The following is a 27,806-nucleotide window of genomic DNA, read 5'->3' as shown; positions in this document are numbered from 1 at the left end:
CACTGAAAACTTCAGTTTGTTCAGTTACGGCAGGGACCCTTACGTTAGCTCACTCCTGGGACATGCTGGCGCTCGTCGCCGACTTCGTCAAATCGCTCTGACCTTGGTGAAAAAAATGCCGTAAACACCGCGCATTGACGCTCGTATCTTTCTGGTCGAAGCAGAGAGCTCGCGCGAACGGCTTTCCATACACGACACCGGCCAACTGGCATAAGTGATACTGCTACTGAAATTGAACTATTATTAACCGTAATCAAAATACGGCACATACGTACCAGTCTATATTCGTCCGTCGCGACGGGGCTGACGAGGCAGCGGTGCCGACGGCTGGGCGTTCGTCTGTTGTGGCTATCGCAGAATGGTCGCTTTCCCGTCCACCGCGTATCCCACAACTCTTGCCGCTCGTGCACTTAGAAGCATTGAGCGTTTTTGTGGTGTGAGGTTGTTAAATGCAAGCCCGAGCTCCTCGGCGAGAGTTTTGTCTCCGGATCAGGCGATTTCATGACTAGGGCTGCGGGTGCACTAGGTTTTACTAGTATTTTTAAAATGCCCGCCGTCTCGATCGACTCCCGCGTGTGGGTGCTATCGACATACTAAGTATCTGTTTCATGGACCGGCTCTATGACGCCATTGTACACGTCACGGAATGTTCAATTTTAGCGGGAGATTTAAAATTTTGGCTTAAATTGCCTTATTTATCAGTGAATAAAGCATCATTTGCTTCCGGGAAAGCGCTTGGGGTACTATGAAACACCTAATCTTTCGAATAAAACAAACTTTTGTTTTCTCTTCATGGCTCCTTTAACGTGACACCTATCATCTTGCGTTGCATTGCTCGCCGAGTCGTCCTCAATTTAAGTTGAACGCTCCTTGTGAGCCTCCAAGTTTCTGCCCCGTAGGTGAGTGCCGGTAAGATGCAGCTGCCTTACACTTTCTTCTTCAGGGACAATGGTAGGCTGCCATTCATTATTTGAGAATACCTACCGAATGCACTCCACCCCATTCTTATTCCTCTAATTATATCTGCCTCATGGTTGGGATCCGGTGTCACTACTTGGCCTAAGTAGATATATTCCCTTACCACTTCCACTGCCTCGCCACCTATCTCGAACCGCTGCGCTCTTCCGAGGCTATTGAGCATTACTTTAGTTTTATGCATATTAATTTTCAGGCCCACGATTCTACTAGCGATGGCTCAGAGGTGCAGCACTCGCCTCGTATGCGGGAGGTACCGGGTTCGAATCCACGTAGCGCCAGGCACCCACCGGTTTCTTTAATTGGTACAGGCGTCCCTGGTACAGTTCGGACCCTTGAAAGGGAAAATCACGCCTAGAAAGCTGCCTTTACCCTTGCGAGAGGCCTCTGACCCTTGTCCATCCGGCGGGGTCCCCGGCCATCATGCCGCGTTGCGCCATTGCCGGGGGTGAAAGAGTCTGGCGGCGTGTAGTGCCACAGGCGGTCGCGAGTTGAGCGTCCACCGTGGCTAGGGAAGGCACCATGTGCATTCGTGTGCCCTGGTGGCGCCGGGCACCTACCGGTAAAATAGGTACAAGCGACTCCCCGGCCTGTCGCTCGGCCCTTGTGTGGGACTACAACGCTTGGGAAGTTCACCCGCTTGCACGGGAAATCGCCCCTATGGAAAAGGGGCGGCTGAAAAAACGCAGGAACGCATTTGTCCCTTTGCCCCTGCCGCGCCCTAAACTGGGGTAAATAGGGCATGTGAATTCCTTAAATCCGGTTCAACGCAAGAGAGGGCGCCACCGCCTCGACAAGCGCGCGATTCCTCGTCTCACCGGCGCTTCTCCGCCGCCCTATCAGCGCGCGCTGTGGGCAAGAGAGAAACTTACGATCTTTGAATATTCTGATACTCTGCATGCTACGCCCCTCCCAGGTTTCACGGTAGTGGAGATGGTCCGGGATTTTTGTTCGCCGAGTAAGCTTCATTAAAAAAAAAATATGTGGTTGATTCCTCTGTAATAGGAATCGGCAGCGAAATCTGCTGCTGATCATGATTTGCGGGTCGGTGACTGTCTCGTGGGTGTGCTTGGCGAGCGACGTCCTGCTGGCGGGAGCTTTGGCGAAGGTGTACCGGCGTCATTTCCGTGACGGATATGACGTCACTGAAATCTTGGTGTATCCCGACATAAAACACTGTTGTGTTAAAATATAAAACCCGAAAACAAACAACGTCAGTATAACGTACTCTTTAGTACTAAAGGTTGCTTCCCCACAAGATGGCCCTGTGTACAGGAGTGCATCCTTTACAGGCCGCTTGCTTCGTTGTACTGGCGTCACTTCCGTGACGGATATGACGTCAGTCAAATCTTTGTGTATCCGGTAATAAAACACTTCCGTGTTTTATTTCGTGTTTAATGGCAGCATATCTGCTCGCTTCGCTGCAAATGTTGAAAAACTATAGTCGTGTGCCGCCCCCGTTACGTAAGTGCGTCTCTTCTCTCCTCCGGCCCAGTTCTCACGCTTTTGTCCCCTCGTCTCGCTCCTCCAACGATAGACACGGTGAACGTCTGCTAAAGTCAATTTACCGCGTTTCATTGCTCGCGCCATCTAGTGGAACCTTTCGTTACCGTTAAACGTTTTTGAAATGCCGCCACGAGGGCGCGAGACATTTTTGTAGTTTTAGTAAAACGCTGTTTTTAACGGGAATATTTTTCTTTGCCATTGCAAATGTGGGCACACATAAACACTGTCAGTACCAGTTATGTGTTGAGATGTTGCCTCAGACATGCCGAATGTTTTCTTTTTGCTCAAAAGTGTTGACAAGTATGATTACATCTTCAGATTTTGTTGTTTGGAAATGTTTTGCGGATACACTTCTCGTTCAAGAATTCTTTTACCATTTGGCCTGGAGGCTGACGGGCGGGCAGGCAGACCAAAGTCTTCGCGTTTATAAGTATCTCACCAAAGATAATTAAAAAGCACCAAGCGACATTTTTTGCAGCACTGCGACTCGACGAACGCCGTGATTTCGCGCACTCAGCGTACACTCCTGGCAGCGATTGCGTGCTCCTCAATCAGTCGTGCCTCCTGTGCGGCCGAAATTAACAGCGTGACAGAAGGAGCATGTCAACTCGGGATTAATTAAATTGGTGAAGGCGTGTTAGAACCGACCTCCGCGAATGCCGTAGTAGCGCGCTAGAAGAGCGGCTTGTAGGGAAGTTGGCTTTCTTTTCAACGACCTAGAGCCGATAGCAAAGCTTAACTTGTTTAATGCATGGCGACAAGGGATCAGCGATGATATAGGAGGCAGCCCGCTGGCGTGCTTACAACATGACTCGGGCAGAGTAACGTCTCGCTCAGATGCCGACCAGGGTTTCCAGGTCCTTAGAAGGAAATGTCGCCAGGAAATTGCCGAAAGTAGCCAAAAATGTCGCCACCTAAAAGTGGACGTGTGGAAAGGGCCCAGAAAAGTTGCTACTTTCAGCAAGGCGATGCTAGTAAGTACTTTTGGATTACCTTCGCGGAAAAAATGCTGAAATTTCGGAAAGTAGAATATACCGTAACACAGATTTTTTTCGTTTGCTGTGGTACGGGAAAGCGGCGGCAGCTGACGTCTACAAAAAAGCTAAAATACGTAGGTTTGGGTAAGGCATCCAAAAAATATGAATGACTTAGAATGAGCCTTCGCTGCACACCATGTTTTATCCCTTTCGCTGCCTCTTTACATTCCCGTGCCTCTTATACGTCGTCATACACATTATGCAATGGAATCTCAAGCCCTCGTAACCTACTGAAGCACTAAACTTTAAACCGACGGCGTTGCTTGCCAGCTTTGACGCTATGCATACGACACCAGGTGCCGGATAGCATAAAGACCAAGGCCAATTTACATCTGTGTCGGTAAGTAGCGCTATACGGTGGTGCGTTTGAGTGACTGATTCCTTGGGACCTGTTCTAGACTTTGCCAGGTAGCCGTCGTCTTCCTAAAAGTTTGTTTTGTTCTGTTTGTTCAGTTTGTCTCGGCGGCTGAAATGAATTGAAGGGTCATATAAGACCCCTTCTTTGTTTTAGCAGTGGAGCGTCGGAAGATAGATCAAATAGATCGATAGATCAAATCACCAATGCTCAAAGGAGCCAAGTCGCCACACTGAAATTCCCGTCGCCACGGGTTTTGAAAAGTCGCAACTTCGGCGGCAAATCGCCAGACCTGGCTACCCTGCCGACGACGTAGTGACTCGGCTCGCCGAAGGGCGAGAGTGTATAACCCTAATTCCCAATGGTCCATCGGCTTTCAGCGTCTTACGCCCGGCACGAAAAAGTACCAATACACAAAAAGCATCTTCCCTAGTTGCAGTGTTCGAATGTCCCTAGAAGAAGCGACGCGGTCTTCAGAATCCGGTGCCCGCTTTGCGGAAGAGATGGAGGAGGGAGGAGGTGGGGGATGAAGCGCACACGCCGCCGCTGGAACCGGTTCGTTCGGGATCTTAGTTTCGGCAACAGTCGTGACCACGGAGTAGTCGTGACTCATAGGTTTGGGGAAGTTGCGTTGCCGCCAGACTTATGCATCGATTCACGCGCGTCCGCCGTACGGCGGCGCTGGCATCCAGGCACCCTAGCGAGGCTCCGACGTGTCGATGTATGTCGAAGATCGGAATGAAGTGGCTTCACTGCCACGCACAACACTTCACCGCAGTCCTTATCACGCGCGCACAAGGTAACGGCGAAGCACCTCGCGCTGAGTATGAACAATATACGTGGAAGTCCGCGTGGGGAGGCTTTGTTTAAGTGCGCCCGAGCCTTTCTTCGCAGGTCAAGGGTAGCTTCGCCGGTAGATAAGCCCTTCATTAAGTAGCGCTTGAAACGGGACAACAGTACCAAAGACACACACGACGGGGCTATCCCGCAACTGTGTGTCTTCGCTGCTGTCGTCAAGTTTTAAGCGCTGCTTAAGATCTATCAACACCAACTAGCCCAACTGTCTATTTCTGAAAGCCCCTGTCCACTTGGCGTATTTTTCTCGATGGAGAAGAGCAGAGGTTTTGTCTTAGCTCTGACATCTGTACCTTCGCACCACGCAACAGAGACTCTGTTGCGTGGTGCGAAAGTACAGATTGTAGTGCTGAGACGACTGCAGTGTAGATGACGACTGCATGGATGACGACTGCAGTGCAGATGACGATTGCAGGGATGACGAAGTGTGGATGACTACGGCAGTGTAGATGGCGACTGCGGTGCAGACTGCAGGAAATTGTCCCGCTGCAGGTGGCCGGCACGTGGACCCTGGTGACGTGCGTGACGGACGAGTTCCCCTCGCTGCGGCCCATGACCGGCAGCCTGATCGCCGTGGTGTGCGTGCTGGGCTTCGCAGCCAGCGTGCCCTACGTTATGCCCCAGGGATTCGTCATCGCGCTGCTCATCAACCGCTTCGCCGTCCAGGTACTCGCGCGCCCTTGTCGTGAACGTCGAAACAGCTTGCTTCAGCTCTGCACAATATCGGCCAGCTGTTTGCTTTTCATATCCTTTGGAGGTTTCTGCTGTGTTGAGACTGTGAAATTGTTGGAAATCAGAGTCGGTGTGTGTCTGCGCGTATCCGCTTTGGTTTGAGCGCTATCGCAATTTGTTTCAAGATCACAAACCCAGGTAACTAGCAGCAGAGTATTACTGTATTTTTCCTACCGCTGCTTCCGTTCTTTCTGCGTTCACGTTCCCGGTGTCGCTTAGAAACGAATTAAGAATGCTGCTGAATGTAATCCCTTGTCAAGCTTGTTCAAGGCTACACCCTTCGCCTAGGTGCTAAGGCAGGAATCGCCATTCCCGGTAAACTACGACAAATATATTGGCCAAGGGTAAGTTGGCAAGTTGGGGAGGATACAACGAAAATATGGCGGAAAAATTGCGTAAGTGAATGACCGTGGAAACAAGTATTTTTTTGGCAAAAAAAAAACGCCTGTAATTACCATACTCCCATTAAATTACAAAAGAAAAAACACACAACCAGGAAGGGGCTTCCGAACTATCGCCCTCGATGTGGTGGAAACAGTTAAACGAAAAACAGCTGCTGCAGCTCGACGGATAGAATGCGCTCGAGTTGTGTTTGCAATCGACAGCGGAGGTGCCACAGGGACGCCTGAATCGGCCATCCAACCCTGCATGCATGTTCAAGTATCGCTGTGGAAATGGCGTGGAAAAAATTCGACGGTACTCATACCCTCCTTGTGGTGCAGTGAAGGCGATCGTGTTCATTTGTGGAATGGATATGCTGGTGTTGTGCTGTGCGGCGTCATGGTTCACAGCTGCTGGTAATGCAGTCCATCGCCGCGTGCACTGTACCGATAAAATTTGAAGAAAACATATCGCGTGCGCCGCGTTCATTCCATGCACGGTTCTGACGTGATGCGTATACAGTGGCACGTGTCCAGTGGTACGCATGTGTGTCCTCTAATTACCGTGGTCGTGATGCTTTTCCTTTTCGGTTACTACGGTTGAGTTCCAGACGTGCATTTTTAGCGGCTGCGTGCTGTGCAACCTAGCTAATTCATACTTGCGCAATTAACATGCTACATTTTCTAACGTATACTACTGGCTACGTGTCTCTAACACACGTTCCAAGCAGATAGGCCGGAACCCGTTTGCTTGGTTCAGCTCTAGTCAACTGGGATCATCCAGCTGCGTTGATTCGCGGGTTCCGTGCTTGTCTCGGGTTCCGTGCTTGTCTCGCATTCCTGAGGACCCTGGTTCGAATCCCGCCCAGCGAAGAGGGCGGGATTTTTTTAACTCAGTTACATTTTTTAGGAGCTTTCCGGAGAAATGTCGCGTAATTCCGCGCTTTCCTTTATTGCTTCAGCAGTCGGCCATTTTTTTGTGGCATGGATGGCGCATTTTCGACCTACGTAGTTAACTGATGTCTTCGCATTAATGCTGCCGCAAGCATTTTGCGATACTTCGGTGGCAGAACGGCACCGATGAATTCTGTAAATGGGGCGCTAATGTACCCGCCACTTTTCTTTCTTTCTTTCTTTCTTTCTTTCTTGCTCTCTCTCTCTCTCTCTCTCTCTCTCTCTCTCTCTCTCTCTCTCTCTCTCTCTCTCTCTCTCTCTCTCTCTCTCTCTCTCTCTCTCTCTCTCTCTCTCTCTCATCTGTCTGTCTCTCTGGCGACTTTTTAGAAAACGTAGTTCGATCTTCCGCAACTTCAACGTTCGAAACGCCTCAGTACACACTGCACTCCCAATAGCACTTCTTATGATGTTGGGAACGCGAAATCATTAGTGGTTAACTGTCGAGCGGATATGCCCGTGTTGTATGCTCCGCGATATTGCATTAGGTATGGCGTCGTGACGTATCACTCGCCTTGTACAGTCATGGACAAATGGAACGCGAGCACGAAAATATGAACCAAAACGCACAAATAGCGCGATTTCTTTCACTGCAAATCAAATTTACGCGTGGCAGTAATACATTTGGGATACGGGATAACAAATGTGGGATACAGTAACAAATTTTGGATATGTGCACCCCAGATGGAAATGATTTCCAGTCCCGGCTGTGTTACGAAACAGGAAATCATTTCCAGCCGGAACTGGAAAATCTACTTCCAGCCTGGAATGGAGAAAATCTGGCGGGCGGCTACAAATTCCCGGGTAGGAAATGACACCTTTTCCGGCTGGACCTTGGATTATTCCCAGATAGAATTGACTCTGACCTTGCTGTAAAATCCATCATTTCCAGCTGGAACTAGTTCCATTCCCAGTTGTAAATAGCTAGCCAGAAGTATGTGCATTCCTTGCTGGAAATAGCTGGTTTTCCTCAAATTTCTTGCTGGAAAAGCATGCACTTCCGGCTGTGAATTATTTTGCTACTTGCTGGAACCTGCACAAAATCTCACTGGAATTTAGGAAACTTCTTGCTGGAAATTATAAGTATTGCTGGAATTTTCATCATATCCAGCCGAGAATTCATGCCTTGCTGGAAACTCGTTTCTAGCTGTTTGCCGACATTACAGTGGGTGGCCACTACTGGCCGCACAGTGTAGGAAAATAGTAAAACCAAAGCAAAATTGTTCACTTGAACAGCTGCATTGCACACACTCTTGGGCTTTACATCAGTTCATTCAGGTGCAGCTTGCGCTTGACATCTTGAATCTTGTCGCTGAGTGTACGCAGTCGCAGCGACCTTCGTATCTTCATTGTGGGTGCGCCCCCAGTGCTCCAGGCAGCCTACAAAGAGTACATTAAAATGGCATGAATGACTGCTAGCAATTCCGTGTAAAAGTACTCACCATACAAAAATTCCACCTTGGCTCGTGTGAGCTGCTTTCCAGCTTCGTCCTCAGTGGCCTTTCCAGGCGCCAGCTTGGCCCTCACGGATCTTTGGGCAAGTTTTTCGACTCCCCAAATAGCTTGGGCCGCATCCCGCACCAAAATGGTGCCCTTCTTGTTTTTAAACATTTTCTGCGCCTGCTGCGGCTTCACGAAGGTGTTGTTGCAGAGGTGAAACTAGAAAACAGAGTGCAGTGCACAAAATATAAGCTCCGATCACACAAATGGTACAAAGCATTTTCCTGCTGCTTGCACTTAAAATAGTTGTAAATGAGTACTTACAAGTCCGTCAAGTGCTAACGAAAAATCCGGGATGCTCTGCTCATTGTCCGCAAGAGGTGCACAATCCCCTGCAGCTTCAGAAGAAATGACAGCAAACGTCAATACTCATTTACAGCAAGGGAAAGCCAGTAACCAGAAACACTAGTCCCCAACAATAATTCTTTTACAGTAGACAAGATTACAAGCATATATGAAAATTCACAAACTGAGAAACAAAGAAACTTAAATTTAGAATCACACATAAGGTGAACATAATATCTGGCACCGCAAGCACTTCATTCAAAATTGGCCAGTATTTCACGCTAGACTATGACCACCTGGGGTCAATTATTTGCAGTATGCAATTTCAATATTAGAAGTTAATTTCTCCCATGCCTGGCAGTGATACGCATATTGCGATGATGCTCTGAATCGTTACGCTTCACTGAGAAATGCCGTATTCCTGCTGGGGGACACCGAGAGCGGCAGCCGAAGCTGCACTGTGGACTCCAAGGTTAGGGTGACTGAGTGTCAGCTGATAGGGGTGGTTCACTGTCTGCACATTCTTCTTTAGAATGTTCGACAAATAGAACTTTATTCATTGCACTCATCTCGTCAAGATATGGTCGCAAAAAAGTTTGCGGAGGGGGGGGGGGGGGGGGGTAATTTAGGTTTTTCGAATATAAGCACTTTGTGCATCGCGATTGTGCAAAAAAGGGGTGCTGCTTAGAATCGAGTAAATGCGATAACTATCGAGTACTCAGCCACCAGGGAAATTAAATTTGAACGTTGAAAACTCGCCCTGGAAGCTTTTGTTCCCGGGTGTACCTGCTGAGTGACGAAGGCTTCTTGAGCCAAAGGCATAATTTCTACTCTTAAAATGAAGTGTTGATCCAGGCATGAATCCGTCGCTTCAGAAAATTATCGAATGCGCTTCACACTTGCCACAAATTCCCTAAAACACAACAGCTTGATTGCACGCCACACTAAATTAAATAAAAAAAGTGTACCAGTCTCACAAGCAGTGCTTATTTGGTCACTTGCTGCCACAGATGGTAACGGCACAACCTGCTGCTGGGTGGCCCTGCTGCTCCCTGAGGCCATTCCTGCATCAAAGAGCACAGGAGGCTTATAAATCAATAAATGTATATTGCCGCGAACCACGTTTGTTTCTTTATTGTTTGTTTTTACTGCCCGGCCACGCCCGGCTGTGTTATCTGTGTCCCAAGCGAAGCGCGTCTTCCGTTCTTTACTTTTATGCCGCAAGGGCTATCTCATTCAGATAAGCAGACTGTTTCATCGTAACGTCACTAGGCCAGAATAATCATCTCTGGTCTACAATGTTCTGGATGTAAATCGACGGTTCCAGAAACACTCGCGCCGAAAGATAAAAGCCTGCAGAGCAGACGTCGCGGCATTCCTTTCGACAATCTTCGCCTGCGCAAGTCAATTTGTTGACCGCTGCTTCGCCGCCTCTCTATTCTTTAAGTTGTTAGGGCAGCACAAGTTCGCTCCAATAAATTTTGCTTCGTCTTTGGCCACGTGACGATATGAAAGACGCTGTCAAATGCTTTGCGAACGTCGAGGAACACTGCCCAAGCAATCTGACTGTGCTCAAACGCAAAGTTCAGTGTCTGAAAAATCTTCAAGCAGCAGCTGCGTGCCCCGATTCGTCACAAACCCATACTTGGTAGGAGATAAAACGTTATGCTTGTTTAAAAAGCTGCTCATTGTTTGGTGCATATGTTTTTCCAGTATCTGCCCAATACATGACAGGATTGAAATAGGCCGATCGTTTTCTATTTTGCTGCGTGCGCCACTTTTAAAAAGAGGTATGACCAGCGCATTTTTCAGATCATCCGGTATGATACCAGTGATAATAATATGGTTTACAATGAGAAGCAGCACATCTTTTAGCGCTTCGAAAGTTCTGCGCAGCTCTAATATTGAAATTCCGTCAATTCCTGGAGACTTACTTGCTTTCAGACTGAAAAGGAGCGATTTCAGGTCATGTTCCGAAAGCATGGGAACAAAGGCGCATTCTGAAATACTTCTTTGCAAGGTGCAACTATCTCGATGAGGTCTCGCTCCACCAGATACTCTGGAAAAAACGAGTTAAAGTCCTCAGGGGTTTTATGTCCGTTTGAAGAAAAACGAGACATCAATTCAACATGACGATTAGCGTTTACGTCAGCACCTCTTAGATTGTTCATTAGGGTCCACGTTTTCCTGTCAAAACGAGCGTCCGTAAATTTTGCACGCATGTTATTACGTCCTGCTAGACGTATCATAGCGTTGACCTTATTTCGAAGCTCTTTAAATCGAAGCCGCAAAGCAGTACAGTTAGTGCTTCTCTTTGATTGCACCCATAACAGAGCTTTGCTTTGATTGCCGCGAGTATATCTGCCGACATCCGCTTTCGGTCCAAGTTACGTTGTTTCATTTTGCAGGCTAGCGTAGCTGCAAGGCGGAAACTCTTGAACAGCGTGAGTCCTCATTCACACAGCCATTTTTCACCCCATCACGTCACCGTCACGTCAATGTCACATCATTGTCTTCCGTCATGGGCGACGGTTTTTCGGGCGATTTCTCGCCGAAAACGGGTCGACGGTGACGGGAGGCCGAGCTCTACGTTTCCGTCATGTCAATGCGACGGAACCATGCCCCGCGGTAAACCAACTAATCAGAAAACAAATTTTTACGGCTAAATCTAGCGAAAAGTGAGCACGAGCCATTTTCTTTACTGTTCAGATTAAGCACGCTCAATTCTAGGCTAAACTGATCACTAGGCAGACCACCCTGTACTTTGACGGAGAGCTCCAGTACGAACGCTACGCCGTTTACGTCTCCGTCGCGGTTTCTTGACGTGGCTATAGTGAACTAGAATACTGGGGTAGTGGAAAAAGAAGCCGCCTCCGCGTGAGGCACTTAGTGTCAACCCCGCGCGGTGGCGCTCGCGTGCCCCCCCCCCCCCCGAGCGCCTTTTCGCCTCGGTTAGCGGCGGGCAGGCGTTCGTCGGGGACAGTTTCCGCGGAGGTGAAGTTCTTTTTTCCTGTAAAAACCATTGATAATGCTATTAATGTACCAGGATGTTTATGGGAAAGGTAGCTACGTCTTGTATTCACTGTTTGCTAATTTTTTCATCCCAGTTCACCAACCGAGCAGACCGCGCCGTGCTTTAGCGATCGAGCTCGCTATCATGCCGATACTTTTATCTTCGTTGTTTGATGATTTTGCTATCGTATTGTGTCAACTGCGGAAAGAGTGGCGTATTTTAGGCTGGCCAGCATATGTCGCTTCTGCTTTTTAGTTGTTTAACAACCACGATTGCCGTGTGAGCTTGTTTTTTGCCGAATGTAATGCCCAGGATTCTGTTGAGTTTCGGCCAGAGTGAATGCCACCGTGCTGAATTCTGTTTCGCTGCTACAGCATTTTCGCGCGATATCGCAGCGCAAAAATATGCTTTTTTATGCATTAAGTTGTTTTGAAAGCTCTGGGTATGTATGTGTGTGTGTGTATGTATGCGTGTGTGTGTGTGCGCGCCTTGTGTGTGCGTGTCTGTGTGCGCGCGCATGTGTGCGTGTGTGTGTGTGCGTGCGTGCGTGCGTATGTGTGTAAGTGTGCCTGCATGCACACACGCACGCACGCACACACACACGCGCGCACGCACACACACGCACACACACACACACACACACACACACACACACAAACACATTTAAATAAGCCTGAGCCCGCCAGACTGTTTCCACATACAGTCGAACACGGATATATCGAACTCCAAGGGGATCGCGAAATAGTTCGATATATGAAAAATTCGATATAAAAAATATGGGCTCTGAGACCTCACCTATGGCGGACGATCACTTACCGATCGTCGCATTCAAGAATGACAACTAATTCCGCACTCACGACGCAACAGGACGCTTTATTTACGTGAAAAAAATCACTGATCTTGGCCTGCTTCTTCGTCCTGGAAATGAAATTAAAGACGCTCGTCTCGATCTTCTCGAGGCTGCACAGCTAGAAAATTTCAGCAGTACGCTGCGCCTCCACACACCATGCACAACACGAACGCAAAAGAAGAACAGCGCGCACGTACCCCAGGAACTTTGAAGGTAACAATTCCAAGGCTCTCTGAATGGACTCCAACAAAGCGCTCGCGATGGTCATCTCCGAGAGAAACAGTGATCTCCGAAAGGTGCGGGATAACTCGCCAAACAGCAGCAACAGCAGCAAAATGCAAAAGAAGAAGGCCGCCAGCGCCTTCGTTCCCTCTTCCTTTCCCAACACGACATCGGGGGAAGACAGACCCAGAGAGAGGGGAAAAAAAACCTTTTTCAGCAAGCCGGGGAACGTACGCAGCCCCAAACAACAACAAAAAAAAGGACGTGCGCAGTCAGGGCATCACTACCTGGCATTGTCACATTTTCCGATCGTTCGGGCTTGTGTGCCTAGAGAGATTTAGCATACTGGGCTCCGTTCGCTAACGCTACGGCGGCTGGTAGCGGGGCCCGACTGGGCAAGCGCAAATTCGTTCCGGTAGGGGGAATTAGTTCCGCGAGCCATTCTTCGCCATGCCCACGCATTCCTCCACATCCTCTTCAACCTCAATCGGGGGTGCAGCGACCGCCGAAGAGCACCTTCCAGCTCGCGCGGCGTTCGATATACGCAATGTCGGGAAAAATACGGTTCGATATAAACGTACGAATTCCTATACTTTTACACAGAATTTTCAAGGGGATAATTTATGAGTTCGATATAGACAATAATTCGATATAGCCGTGTTCGATATATCCGTGTTCGACTGTATCACCCGCGTCCGACAGACTAAATATGAACCCAAAAAAATTCGGCCTTTTCAACCCTTTTCAATAAGGGTTAGCAGTCAAGAAAACCTCGGAAAGCAAAGAGGAGGATGTGGTAGTTCATTGAAACAGATAAAAAATTTGGAAAGAAAGGAAGTGGAGAAAAAATGACCGCCGGCTAGGATCCGAACCCACGACCTACAGAATACCTGCATACCGATCCCACCCGGCGGGCATTGTTTCTCCTCTTTCACTTTCTTTCGTCCTTTCCAAATTCTTTATCTGTTTCAGTGGCCCACCACATCCTCCTCTTGGCTTTCCGAGGTTTTCTTGACTGCCAACCCTTATTTCTGTATTATTTCAACGAGCCCCTCATTTCCTATTCTGATTCGCTACATGCATAGCGAGGGCCTCTGTTCTGGCAGTCTTGGTGCCATAGGGAACTAAAGAGGGTTCAACGCTGGTCGACCACTCTCCCTTTCACCCCTTCACCCCAAGCTCCCCTTCACCCCAAGTAGTTCGAGTGGCGCTGGCTACCAACCACAAGCGCAGGAAACAAAAATGCCTAGACATAATTATCCCACAAAGTGGAGGGGAAAATAGCCCCGCCGGTAGCGTAGTAGTCATCGCACCAGACCGTATTCTGGAAATCGTGGGTTCGGATCCCTCCCGGCGGGCATTTTTTTCTCAACTTTCTGTCTTTACTTCCAAATTCTTTATCTGTTTCAATGACGTACCATGTCCTCCTCTTTGCTTTCCGTGGTTTTCTTGACTGCCAACCCTTATTGCTGTCTTATTTCAACGAGCCCCTCATTTCCTATTATATATGTGTGTGTATGTATCCTGACATAGGAAATATTTTTTGAGTATATCAGCGAAATATATTTTTAACGGCGCCGCAGGGACCTCGCACTTTTTTTCATTAAGCTAAATGATCAATGCGGAATCTTCTTGGCATCAGCAATCACGAAGACACTACATGCTTGCGCTCGGGTGAGCACGTTCCAAAAAATATTTGTTGAAGCCCGAGCCTGGCCCGGGTCCGAGAAAATGCCTGCTACCTGGTCCGGGCTTCTGCAGTACACTATTACACGCAACACACACGATACGTTATAAAAACTTCACTCAAGTCAGCGAGAAGCATCAACGAGCGCAACAGTACGTAGTTCTCAGAAAAGCACCACACGGCACACTTTATCCCGTGATCATTTTAAAACTGCACAGTTCATTGGAACGCTGGTCAACAATTAACATAAAATATTTACATCTTTAAAAATGCACAAGCTTATGAAGTGTACTCCCATGTCTTGCAGACGTAAGATAATTATGAACAGTTAGGAACTCAACAAATAAAAGCAGGGTAAAACAAATCGCAAATATAAAATATTTCTAGCAATCACATAAATTTACTAGGGGTGCAGTCCCACCCCACAATATTGCACAATCCTTTCAAACTGCATGAGCCGTGGCCCTTCTGCAATTAGAGACCGTCGCACGCATAACACCCTCTCCGTATTACCAATAAAAGGCAGAATCGAGAACACTTAAGGATCAGTGCAGTGCCCGCTAGGCTCCTCTTGTAATTACACACAAAAAAGACCATGTGCAGCGGTTAAAAATGCCAAAACACAGCGTGAATCACCGAACAGCAGCATAGCGGCATGTCGGTCAACGCGCGCCGCTTCGGGATCTCCTCGGGCGGGGCACACCAGCGCCACGCGCGGCGATTAACCTGTTTGGCTTCAAGGGCGCCGTAGGGAGCAGCCGCCGCTTTTTCCACTGCCCAAGTATTCTAGTTCACTGTAACGTGACGGGGCCGGGACGGAGAAGGTGACGGTTGTGTGAATGAGGGCTAACAAAGTTTTTTTAGGCGTCACCTGGAGGAACGGTCATCAAAACGTTATGCCAGTCGCGGTTTATTACAAATTTGTCGAAGGCTATGGGGTCAACAATTGAGATTTATTTCAGTTAGCTTGAAGCGACCGAGTCACTAGTGTCATCAGTTAGAGAGCAGCAAACCGTGAAATGATCAGGTAGTTTCGATTCAATAACGACAGGTTTGATAACCAAGTTATGTGCACGTATATTTATATGATTTATAGAAGATATGTCAAGGTGACCAGCAAAGAATTCTTCACGAGTAGCTTCACGAATAGCGTTTTGCAAGCCCCACCTGGCAATGACGTCCAGATAATTACGAACAATAGCTGTTGAAGGGCGTAGAGTATCTATGTTGAAATCGCTAATGACGCATACATGGTCCATTGATGACATTGAGTCCAAGGCGGCATCAAGCTCATTTAGGAATAAACGACCATTAGAGCACGGCGGGCGACAAACCGCGAGCAAAATTAGCGACAAGGAAGGTGCGCAAAGACGCACTGCCACAATTTCAATTGGGAAAACGAGAAAATCAGCTCAGTTTCGCCCACGTGTCTCGGACAACAACTGCTACGCCTCCTCCCCCTCTAATTGGGCGATTGTATGAAAACACTTGGTATCCAGCTATCTTATACTGGTTGATACAGGCGGAGGGAATGTTAGTCTCAGTAAGCACGATCGCATCGAAATAGGAATTAAACGAAGGGATGAAGGCATGAAAGTTGTCCCAGTGTTTTCTAATTTTTCGAATGTTGACATGAATAGCACGGAAGGCGCAACCATTAGTACTTGGGGAATAAACTACAGACCTCGTTCAGATTAGTAGATGTATTTGTTCATGCTCAAGCAATACACTTAATATCAGATGCCTTAATATAAAGGATAGGTGCTGCTTCGTCCCTCTCAGCCAGTATCCTTCCGTTTTTGGCCCAGACGAATTTGAAAGTTTTTTCTTTGCCTTTTTGCCTGGCCAGCCGATACAGCTCTCGTTGTGCTCGCGAAAGATTGTCATTGAAGTAAAGCCGTGGAGAGGTGCTATCATGAGCGAGCTCACGTAGGAACCCTCGTGCACTGAGCCTTTCACAAGGATTTCAGGAATGGTATTGCTCCGTGCGGGAAGTCGGTGTGCAGCAGAAACATCGGTCGCCTTGAATTCCGAAATGTTTAGCCTAGCAGCCAGTTCTGAGAAAAACGAGTTCAGATCCTCGTTGGGATTATAAGGCAAGCCATGAATCTCGAAATTGCAGCTTCGGCTGTATTGCTCTAAGTCACGAAGCTCAGAGCCAACCTTCTCGAGCAGCTCAGCTCGGGCAACAATAGTAGCAGAGAGTGTATCTACTTGCGTACCAATCTCGCTGACTGCTATCCGGTTAGCAGTTACAGTGGACGATACGGATTCGTATTTCGCGCCAAGGGAATCGAGCGACCCCTGTATTTCTAGGGCAGTTCGTTCAGTTTTTTCGCCGGCAGCTTTGAAGGTCAACAGTTCTTCCACACGACTCGCCGATGTTTCGACTGTGGATGTCATCCGGTCCAATTTAACGTTTACAGTCGGAAGTTGTTGCGCCAATGCTCCATCATCCGATTTATTGCTTGTTGCAGGTTGCTGAACGGCTTGCGTCTTGCATGCCGGGCAGACCCAAGATCCCCGTTTTGCTGCTGGCATTTTCGAAAAAGTTGCCTCAGCGGCCGTCGAGCAGTTTTAAAGCAAAGCTTTTTACCTCTACCCCCCAAGGGTTCTTTCGCGATTGTTGGTGTCACCAGAAAACTCCGGCAAACAAATAAAAGAATTTACTGCACCGCCAGTAATCGAACGTGGAACTAACAGAGTAACAAAGCAAGAGCCCCGTTGTCTAACCGATTTAGCTACGGGCCAAACCGGACACGGGGAAGACAAGTGGTGCAACACAGATTGAAGGCGGGCCTGTTGGTACATAACTAACTTATAAAACAGCGCTGGAAACAGGACTACAGAAAGGGCACACAGACAGGGCGCTGTCTGTGTGCCCTTTCTGTAGTCCGGTTTCCAGCGCTGTTTTATAAAGAAGTGGTGCACTGACCAAGCACATCTATGGGTTTAACCCCTGCATTCTCGCTAAGTGCCACGCGATACCGATTTAAGGAAGCCCACACCAATCCATGGAATCTCACTTCTAGTACGCCAATGGGCCTGTGGCCTCCAGTGTTCACGTAAAAAATCTCAACTCCTTGTCGTCCTCCCTTACGCCAGACGATACCTCAACGAACACATTCAAATACTTCTTGATAGCCAGGCCATCACACCAAGCGCTAGCGTCAATATCCTGGGCCTACATCTTCAGGCCAACACCAAGAGTGACGTATCCTTGCAGCGCCTCAAACACTCCATCAATAATTCATACACATGATCAGGCGAGTTGCCACCAAGACGCGAGGCCTCAGGGAATCCGATACCTTTCCATTCGTTCAAGCTTTCGTCCTCTCGAGAATCACTTTCGTCAACCCCCTGTTTTCTTCTCGACAAGGAGGACATAAGGATGCTTTATATAATGATTAGAAAGGCGCTTGAGCAAGCCATTGGTCTTCCCATTAGTGCGTCCACAGAGAGGCTGTTTAGCACGGGGCTCTACTATAACATGGTAGAGGGCAAGCTGATAGAGGGCAATCTTTCTATCCAGAAGCTCCGAATGAGCACAACTGCGGCGGGTCGCCTCAGCTTTCACCAGATTGGCTGGACAGCACAGAATATTACTCCGCTTGATGTACGCCTCGACGTTTGGCAAAAAGAACTAAAGATGGTCCCTTTGCTTAGAAATGTGAACCCCTCAGACGACGCGGGTCGCCTATAAGCACGCGCTCAAGCGCTCAACACCACCCTTCGTGGGGATCATGCAGTTATCTACACAGATGCCTCCAAACATCGAGTGCAGCAGTACGCCATCATCGTGGCTACCTCCAGAACCAACCTCCTTGCTTGTGCCTAACTCAGGACCGATGATATAATGGCAGCAGAACAGGCAGCTATCGCATTGGCTCTCGCTCAACCATGGGTTCCGAAGGTAGTCATCGATTCCCAACAACCCCATCGGAATTACCTGTCGGATTTGGTGCCCCGACCTGCACTGCGTGTGCTAAAAAAACAATCCCACATGGTTCCATTCAGCTCATCTGGACACCCGCTCACGCCTCCATGGAGGGCAACGCATTCCCCCACCAAGCCTCCACTTTCACCCCCCGTGCTATGGCGCTGCACGATGATAGTCACCCGCTTGTCTCGTTGAAGGACATAACCCAGCATTATCGCCTTCTGAGACAGACCCTACCTTCGCCTTACTTACACTGACCTTTCCATAGAACTACAAACTACCCTACGGCTCATACAATCCGGCTCCTTCCCACACCTGACGCGTCTTCACTTAATGCACCCGAATCGCTACGACGCTCAATGTATATTTTGCTCAGAAGTAGGAACACTCTCCCACATAATCGGGGTGTGCGACTTTAGCCCTGAGCACCCTCCTATCTTTCTGTCAAGAACCGAACAAGAGCAATGGGAAATGCTGCTGTCTAGCCCCTCTCTGCCTACCCAGATTCAGCTGGTGGACAGAGCACAGGCGGCGCGTACTGAATATGGGCTACACTTGGTAAGGAACCACTCCCCTGGGCCGCACTCTGGGCCATTCAGAAATCTGAATAAAAGTATTTCCTCTCGTTCTTCTCCTTCTCCTACTTCTCCATCTTGGCCGCCGATCTCGTCGCCACCGTCCGCGACGGCAGGCAGAGAACTGAGATTGTCTGACACTGGGTGTGAGCTTTAATTCTATAAACAAAGTTTCCACTCATCTGCTACACCAATACAACTCAAGTAACCACCGTTCATGCATCATGCAATAATTGAACTTTAGCAAGAATATTTCTCTGAAGTAATAGAGGCTGTGGTTAAGTGCAGTTCACTTCTCTCTGGTTTCACTATTTGTAGAGCGACGTGAGGGAACTTGTGATGTCGCATGGGTAATCGTTGTGGGTGCCGTTTACAGCTTTGCTTTCCAGCTACATTCACAGAGTGGATTGGGGCTAATTTTTTTACCCAGGTGGTAAGCTTCGTTGCAGACAGAACACGTCAGAAACTTGCCGTCTAGCGGCAATGACTCGGAACAAATGGTACAATCAGGCACTGTACTGCAGTCGGCGGCAGAGAGCGAAAAATAGAACAGGAACGCAGGCAGGGGGTGGTGGTTAGACTCGCCTGTCGACAGCAGAATAACGTATCAGTACATGGTACAGCTTTGCCGCCGACTGCGACGGGAGTCAGCGGGAGCAGTTCTTTTGTAGACGGTAGTTGAACTTGATGAGGTCGGCAGAGACCAGGTGATCAGGGCGATGGGAGCGCCGGTGGCTGGCAGAGAACGAAGCCGGTGTTGGTCCTTCGGTGTCTTGATGCGAAGATCGGCGATGCAGGCAACCCGCACATGTCGATGATTATTCCTTGATGACCGGCCGGTTTGCTTGAAATGCGCGCGCAACCGGACAACATGTCGACAGCAGAATAACGGATCAGTACATGTGCAAGTACATCAGTGCTAGGCCAGGCGAACGCTGCGTATTGCTTCGGCGTGCCGTGCACACAGGGGGCGAGCGTAGAAGCCTTGGCCGCGTCGCGCGCAGATCCCGGAGCTGCTGGTGGCGTGCTTGGAGACGGTGGCGTTCGTGTGGGGCTACGGCGTGGACCGGCTGCTGTTCGACATGGTCTTCATGGAGCAGGGCCACCCGGAGCCCTACTGGGTGCGCTGCTGGAGCTGGCTGACCCCCTGCCTGCTGCTAACCGTGCTGGGGGCCACTCTGACCACCCTGCAGGAATTCATCCGCGAGATCGAGATGCTGGACGTGCAGGCGCGCCTCGCCTGCCTCTTCGTGCTCTTCGGCTCACTCGCCGGTGTGCCGCTGCTCGTGATGACCTGGCTCTTCGAGAACAACCTGGTGCGCCAATCGGTTGGACAGCTGAATGCAGTATATATCTTCGCCGTAAACGTTTCGGATCCGTCCCCAGTACACGTCATTGGTTTCTTGTCAGTCGCTTTATTTGCGACATGCAGGGTGTTACATCGATAAAAGGAACGCTCAGAAATTTTTTCGTGAGTAAACCGCTGGTCCGTTTGCACTCAAATTTCGCAAGAAGGCCGCATTTTGTGGTCTATTTTGTTTGAAACCGGGAACAACGACGGTACAAACTTATTTATTCTGAAAAGAAATAAAAACCATTTTCGCCTTTGGGAAGATAGCGGCCAATTTGGACGCGCAAACTGATCTCGTAACGAAGGCGCCACCTGGGATGTGCCTAATGAAGCGCGCGATGGCGATTCGTGGTAGGAAGGAGCAAAATGAGGTAGCAGAGGATCAGAAAACCTCTTTTGTCGATACCTAATCATGTCCACAAATATTTACGTAAGAGCTCATACGAATCGTGACATGAATCACGAGGCGTCATGAGACCATTCGCTGCAGGTTAACAGACTGCCTTTTTGTTTGCTGTGAATGATCTCATGACGCCACATTTGATTTTTTAAAATTAAAATCTGGTTTCGGATAATCTTGAGGCGTACTGAAGTGAGCAATTCAACACTCACATCGAACTACGTATATTATACGAATGTGAACACCGCCGGCAGCAGATTATCTGGAGATAGAAAGAATTCAACGAAACGCTCTGGGAAGGATTTTTTCGGGGAGCACCGTACAGACATGTTTAACTGCTCGTCTATTACAAGTGCAACACATATGGCGCTTTCCTCTTGGGTCTTCAAATGCGCAGTCAGGATAATGCGCTTCAGATGTGCAAAAAGAAAGTTACATGCACGAACATAAATGTCTTGCACAAGGTACCAACTCGAAAGGATCAATACATAGGCGTTTAATGAATGCTGATTCAATATTACAGTATGAGTGAAAAAAGAATGTCCACAATACATATTCACAACTTAGTAGAGTATTTTGCTTAAACTCAGCGAGAGTTGCATCTAGATGTTGGTGTCGGACAGACGTACCCGTTTTTTTCGTCAACGCTTCGATGGCAGTGTTGAAGACACCAAAGCTCTTGAGGGCGCTACCGTGTTGTACTTGAGGATAAGTTGGTTCAGTCCCTCAGGCTACAGAGACTGCCTCCGCAAGCTCTCATAGGCGTGTGTTAGCATACAACCCTTGCTCACCGTGGACAGTGGTTGTTTTCTGTATATTTTGTTTGACGACCATGGAAATACTCTGTGGTGCCGTGCGCATAAATTTGACCGTTCTGGATTGCTCCTTAAATTCTGGCACGCGCGAGCATCGGAGCCAGAGCCTCAACAACAGAGATTCAGAGTGTTACTCTGCTGGATTGAGAGTTCATGGCCGCCATTTTGCCGCAGCCTTGTCTGCTGTAACTTTATGCTACAGTTTTTAAGATTGGCCTCCGGCTTCTCGTTGTCGGAGTGGAGTAACCCTGCGCACGGCAGCAGCCATCAGCTTAGGGTTACCAACTCTTCAATGAAGGAAGCCGGGACGGGAAAAGGGGGGGGGGGGAGCTCTAACATAGAGAGGCAACGAAATCAGTTTTCTATGGGAGTATCTTCCAGACAAATTCATTGTTTCTTTATTGTTGCGGCCTCTTGAAGCGGTAATTCATCTGGCTACATGCTGCTCGCCTCAATTTCTCTTGCTGGAAAATGTACTCGTGAAAGTTGGCGCACTTCACGTGGAAGTTCAGCTTTATCTGAAGCTCTGCCTGGACAAGTTCGCTCTAACTTTGTGTTCCGGAGCTTGACGCGCCTTGCTGAGCGTGCTTTGGATCACGAAAGAATTCCTAACAGGGTGGGCAGGAACGAATCCGGGATATAAAGCTGTCCCGACAGGGACGGCACGGGACTCGGGACGTTGTATGAAAAGTTCGGGACAGTCCCGCGAAATCCGGGATGGTTGGTAACCTTACAGAGTATGCACTACTCGGCTCGCCATCGGTGCCCGGATGAAGCACTGGTCGGAACCGGTCCGCAACAATACACCACAGTCGTCGCACTGCTATGGTGAGAAGGTTATTGCGCAGCCCCACGGGGCGGCGCAATAACCTCCAGCAAAATTCCAAAACTAATAGTCAAAGCAAACCTGGTAGTGGGCACATCACGAAACCGATGGTTCGCTCGGTGTGTGAGAAAGTTTACGGCAGCGCGTTCGAGCGCCATGGCCGTGCCGTAGGGCGGTGAACGTCCGAGCTCAAATTCGGCTTGCAGCTCTCAGGGATGGTTGCTGTTGCGCATGAGATAAGGTAGCTCTCGCCTCGCTTTGGGCGGCAGCGGCAGTTTTTCGAGAATCCGAGGCTTAAAACTTGACGCCTGTTTTTACACGCGGTGAGCGCAAGTCGGCGGATGTCCATTGACAGACAGCTGAGAAGTTTTTGTACGGTCCCTTGGCTGGCACGGCTGCCTGTACTGTAGATAACACGCGCGCGATGAACACGGTACAGTCGCGTCTTCTTCTGCTCGGCTTTCGCGTTCCACTTCTGTGCACAAAAGAAGAGGTCGCGGCAAAAGACGAATCAAAGGGACGCCGAAGCACCTGTCTCGTCCGTATCTGCAGCCGACGTAGCGACAAGACCGTGCGCACCCGGTGCAGCCTGCCGGACAGGCTGCGGTCTGCTGCATGGTTATTCTTCTGTCGTTGTCTTTCGAGGAAGCACGTTCTGCGGAGGGGGGGGGGGGCAAATTGGGCAGCTTAAAGGAAGATAAACACAGCAGCGGCTTGTGGCTTTTTGTACTAGCGTCAGCGCCCTAAAGCCTTGGCATCAAGAACAGCCTGGCATCAAGAACAGCTTGGCATCAGCGATGGAACTTTTCCAGAAGGAACGCCGTTCCCTCTGCCGTTCCTTCGTAAACGTAACGAGTTACCGTTACAGTTCCAGTCACTCTTAATGGAATGGTGGGGTTCCTCCGTTCCTCCCGAAAGGAACTAGTTCCAGGAACGCCGTTCCGTACGACACTGGCTCCTTCCTGTCGTCGGTCGTCATCGCGCCTTTCGTTTAGCCTATCCCAGGTGGCACCGTCGTTACAAGGTCAGCTTGCACGTGCAAATTAGCCGCCATTTTACCATAGTTGAAAATCGTTCTTATTTATTTTCAGAATAGAAAGGTAAGTACCGTCGTTGTTCCCAGTGTCAGATTAGACCACCAAATGCGGCCTTCGTTCGAAGTTTGAGCGCGAACGGAGCTTCACCCAAGGAGAAAAAATTGGCTGGTGATTACGATACTCCCTAATGCGATATCTGGGCGCAGCAGTAGTGCGCTGAGGCAGCACTCGCTCGTGAGTTCTCTCGACGGCAGTGGTGATGAGCCTCTACGTCGGCGGCGCGAAGTGCGTCTCAGAAAGGGACCGCGAACCGACACGAAATTTTGACGCCTAAAAATGATATAATTGGCTTCAGTAGTTGGTACAGATGCCTCACAGAAGTTTTTGCAGCGATCCGATTCCGCAATCACATCAAAAATCGAGTTTAATTGTCCCGGCCGCGAGCTACCACAAATCGGCAGCACTAGCGAAATCGCTATCGGCGTGACGACACACTGTCCGACGTGTCTGGCCGGTTCAGGGTGACGTCATATAGTCGTTTTGGGAACCGGAACCTGCGCTGCTGTTGTCGGTGGTCTTCGTTTCGGCTGGAGGCGTGGGTGCACCTCTGTGAGCAATGCTTGTAAACTTTGCGCACTTTGTGTGTTCGACGTCTTTGATCTTCAGTTCGTGGCCGGCGCATGGTGTTCCCTTGACTGGTGCCGAAAACTGCGTGGTGTCTAATCTCAGCGGCCTGTGCGCCTCGCCGAGCTCGCCAAAGTTCTGCTATGGCAAGCTAGCGGAAGCGAGAAATTTAGTGTCAGTACTCCTTTAAGCGAAGGCTTAAGCGAACGCCAAGCGTCGCGACGTCGAGCGCGTCGTGCGGGCACAGCATACTGCCTCTTCCCCTCCCCCACCCCACACTTTGGGAGAGCGCTGGCTCACGCCGCCATGGCGAACCACCCTCCCTTCCCAATTTCGCGCCACTCTTCTCCTTTGCTTTCTTTCGTCGTTCGCTTTTTCTTTCACTCGTCGGTCTTGCCATCGTTCTCCCGGTTACGCCGACAACGCGGCTCAGCGCATAGACGGCCGCTAAAGGGCTGCGCCCTAAAAATTTAAGGTGCTTCATTCATCGATGTAACACCTTGTATTTTGTTTGCTGTCAGCCCTGTTGTTATTGCTTCCGGGCGAAGTACAACTGTACCCAGGGCCGCCATAAGCTGACCCTTTTTTTATCCAGAAGACACTTGTGAATGGTGAAGTGATAGCTGTTGCGTATGAAGCGCAAGACGAAATGGCGTTTACGGCCACAGGCCCTGGGAGCGCGAGACTGGGTGCGGCCCCGGTCGGGCCTCTCGGAAGGGAGTGCAGTTGCCAAAGGGACTCCGAACGAAGGGGAATTGTGCCTTCGTATATCTTGTTAAATTATCAGTTGTCTTCTTTGCTTTCCGGAACGTTGATGAAGTCGATGGTTGGACGGCATATATTTTCTTGTCAGGTAGCGTAGTACAAAATATGAAAGTAGGGTCATGGACCGAATAAAAATGACGTTTCTGGAACGCCACTTGTCCCTCGTTCCGAATCACTGTTCACAGGGATAAGTAGCACTCCAGAAACGCCGTTCTTATTTCTTCAACTAGGTCAATGGCCTGTGCCTGTATTACCAGGCATACAGTCACCCACAGGCTTAGCTGGAGCACCAGGTTTGAATTTAGCGTGGAATATCTAAAAGTTCCCAACAAGAGCTGTTCTAAAGAATGTGGCGCATTTCAGAGCCCCTTGAAACTTGAAAGAAATGCCGCAGTCATGACTAAATTTCCTTACACCAAAGCAGGAGGTGGGTAAAGCGTTGCTGTAGCTAAGCCTGTGGACGACTGTACTTGATTTACCGGCTGCTTTCGTCCACTTCTCAGAGAGGCGGGGAAGCACTGATGGTTCCTATAATGGTTCCGTGCAGGACGTGGAGCTTTCGCAGCTGCCGTGCGCCCACTGGGGTCCCCGCGAGGCCATCTACTTCCGCGCCTACCACGAGGCCATCAAGCACTCGGACCTGCCGGCGCAGAAGAAGGTCCACCGCACCGACCGCAAGGAGACCGTGGCCGAGAAGTTCACCCTCTACCTGGTGCGCCACTCGCCCAAGTACATGGGGCGCTTCATACGAGCGGCCGCCCAAGCGACGCCGCCCTCCGCCCGCCTCTTCGCTCGCGTCAGGGAACCCTTCCCGTGCGAGTAGGCCTCGCTCTTCAATTGGAAGTGCGCGTCCATTGGGCCGCATTGTCTACACTATGGTGGGCCCGGCGTTGCACGTGTGTGTGCGGATGCCATTGCGTTTTATGGTGTGAACGTGCTATTGACATTGAATTAAACGCTCTCGTTAAAAGTTGCGCAGATTATTACTTTGTATGTACTTCCCCTGCCTGGTTTTGTTCGTTTGGTCGCAAAATGATGCATGACTTACTAAGGCTACACCGCTACTGTATTCACTTATTCACGCATTCAACTATAAGAGGTCCCACCTTTCTGATGCCTCTTTGCGTAGTACCCCTATGTATCCTTGCACTTCTATTGAAATTAATAAACTTGGATTAGACTTGTCAACAACGCCCTCTTTCAACAGAACGTTTATATTGACGGGGGCCGTATGCAGCAGTATTTGACCATTTAATCGTCGCTACTCATATGGCGACAAATCTGGGACGTCAAGTGAGTGTCCACGTCGTGTTTTTTTCTTCTGACGCTTCCCGTGCCATGGGAACTCAGCCGTAGCGACTGGGTAGAAGTTAGAACACCCGCATCGGTGGCTCAGTGGCTAAGGCGTTGTGCTGCTGAGCACGAGGACGCTGGTTCGATTCCTGGCCGCGGCGGCCGCTTCTCTGATGGTGGCGAAAAGCGAAAATGCTCGTGTGTGCGAGATTTCGGCACACGTTAAAAACTTCCAGGTGGTCAGAATTAACCCGGAGCCCTCCACTATACGGCGCGCCTTAAACCTCACAATCAATCAATCAATCAATCAATCAATCAATCAATCAATCAATCAATCAATCAATCAATCAATCAATCAATCAATCAATCAATCAATCAATCAATCAATCAATCAATCAATCAATCAATTAAGAGACTGGGCAGAGCCAATATCGACGTCACGGAAATGTTCGGAAACTCTACGCAGGGTCGCTCGTATACGTTGTAGTCGCTCGTAGTGGTAACAAGAACGGCAAGAGCCGTGCGATCGCAGATTCGTGTGCGTAGCTTCCCCGACCAATCGCAGGGCGTGTCGCTTACGCGCGTTATACTTTTGGCGAGCGGGGCCGTGGGCTCGTTGCAGTGTACAGGCAGGGTAAAATGGAATAATTTGTCCTGTAATTGAGTCTTCCCTCTCCGCTGCACTGCACCATGATCCTCGGTTATAGAGCCTAAGGCATCCGAAGTTCCACTTCCGAACGTACGAATGTTCCACTGGGTGAGAGGGAATGATAGTATCTGTGGAACAGGGCCATTTTGGCGAGTTTTCGGTGGTTACTAAGGCGACGAAGGTTGGCTCGTTGTTTTAATTGTTACGCTTGTGAAGGAAGAAAAGTCAGAATGTGTAAACCTAACGGCGTGATTTTGAATGGCTTCCAGTTGATTGATGAGGTAAGTTTGGTAAGTATCCCAGATTGTTGAAGCGTACTCTAATTTGGGGCGGACGAGCGTGGTACAAGCCTGTAATTTGAGTTGCGGAGGAGCGCGTTTTAGGTTCGTTGGAGGTAGCCAAAGGATTTTCGAGCTAACAATGAAATGTCACCGATTTGAGTACGAAAGGTCACTGGTCAAGTGAATGCCCTAATACTTGTATGTGTTAGCTGCTTGTAGGATTGAGTTATTAAGCGTAAAGCTGTAAGTGAGTGGTTGACTACGCCTGTGGAAGGCAACGACTTTGTATTTAGTGACATTGAGGGACATTTTCCAATTCTCGCACGGTTTTTCTACTACTAAAAGGTCTGCTTCTAATTTTGTTTGATCATCAGTGCAATTGATTTTAGTGTACAAGACACAATCGTTTACGAATAGGCGAATATTGCTAACAATACTGCACGGGAGGTCGTTGATATATATATATATAAAAGTAGAGGGCCCAGGACTGTGCCTTGTGGTACACCTGAAAAAACGGGGTGTGTGTGCCTGAGGAAGCGTTGTTAACTAATACAAACTGTTTTCTGTTGGTAAGGAAGTTGCTAAGTCATGCTAACACATCAGGGTCCAGATTAAGCTGTACAAGTTTGGCCATCAAGTGATGATGTGAAACCTTATCGAACGCCTTTTCAAAATCTAGGAACATGCATCTATTTGTGTATTGCTGTCGAGATAGACGTGAAGATCGTGTATGAACAAGGCAACTTGAGTATCACACGATAGGCCTTTTCTAAAACCATGTTGCGAAGGGTGGAAGTAATGGTTTCGTTCAAGGTGGTTGATGATGTTCGTGAATATGATATGTTCCATTATTTTCGATGGAGCGCTCGTTAATGATTGGGCCAATAATTGAGTGGGGATGC

At 49.1% G+C, this 27,806-nt stretch overlaps 1 protein-coding gene across 1 annotated transcript in view; it reads left to right on the top strand.

Annotated features, from left to right (window-relative positions):
- LOC144164732 (sodium-dependent proline transporter-like) overlaps positions 1 to 25,825 on the top strand; it is a 109,593-nt gene extending 83,768 nt beyond the window's left edge. The window contains exons 6-8 of the mRNA XM_077695024.1: positions 5,221 to 5,394; positions 19,868 to 20,179; positions 25,229 to 25,825. Of these exons, the coding sequence (XP_077551150.1) occupies positions 5,221 to 5,394; positions 19,868 to 20,179; positions 25,229 to 25,504 (762 nt within the window). The 3' untranslated portion in view covers positions 25,505 to 25,825. The remainder of the gene's footprint in view (positions 1 to 5,220; positions 5,395 to 19,867; positions 20,180 to 25,228) is intronic.
- Positions 25,826 to 27,806: the final 1,981 nt, after the last annotated feature.

Source organism: Haemaphysalis longicornis, unplaced genomic scaffold (genome assembly GCF_048455015.1).
Source record: "Haemaphysalis longicornis isolate Haplotype H1 unplaced genomic scaffold, Haemaphysalis longicornis Haplotype H1 scaffold_136, whole genome shotgun sequence".
In the NCBI taxonomy this organism is placed as follows: domain Eukaryota; kingdom Metazoa; phylum Arthropoda; class Arachnida; order Ixodida; family Ixodidae; genus Haemaphysalis; species Haemaphysalis longicornis.
The sequence above is the reverse complement of the archived record's forward strand: the minus strand, read 5'-3'. Positions and strand labels throughout refer to the sequence as shown.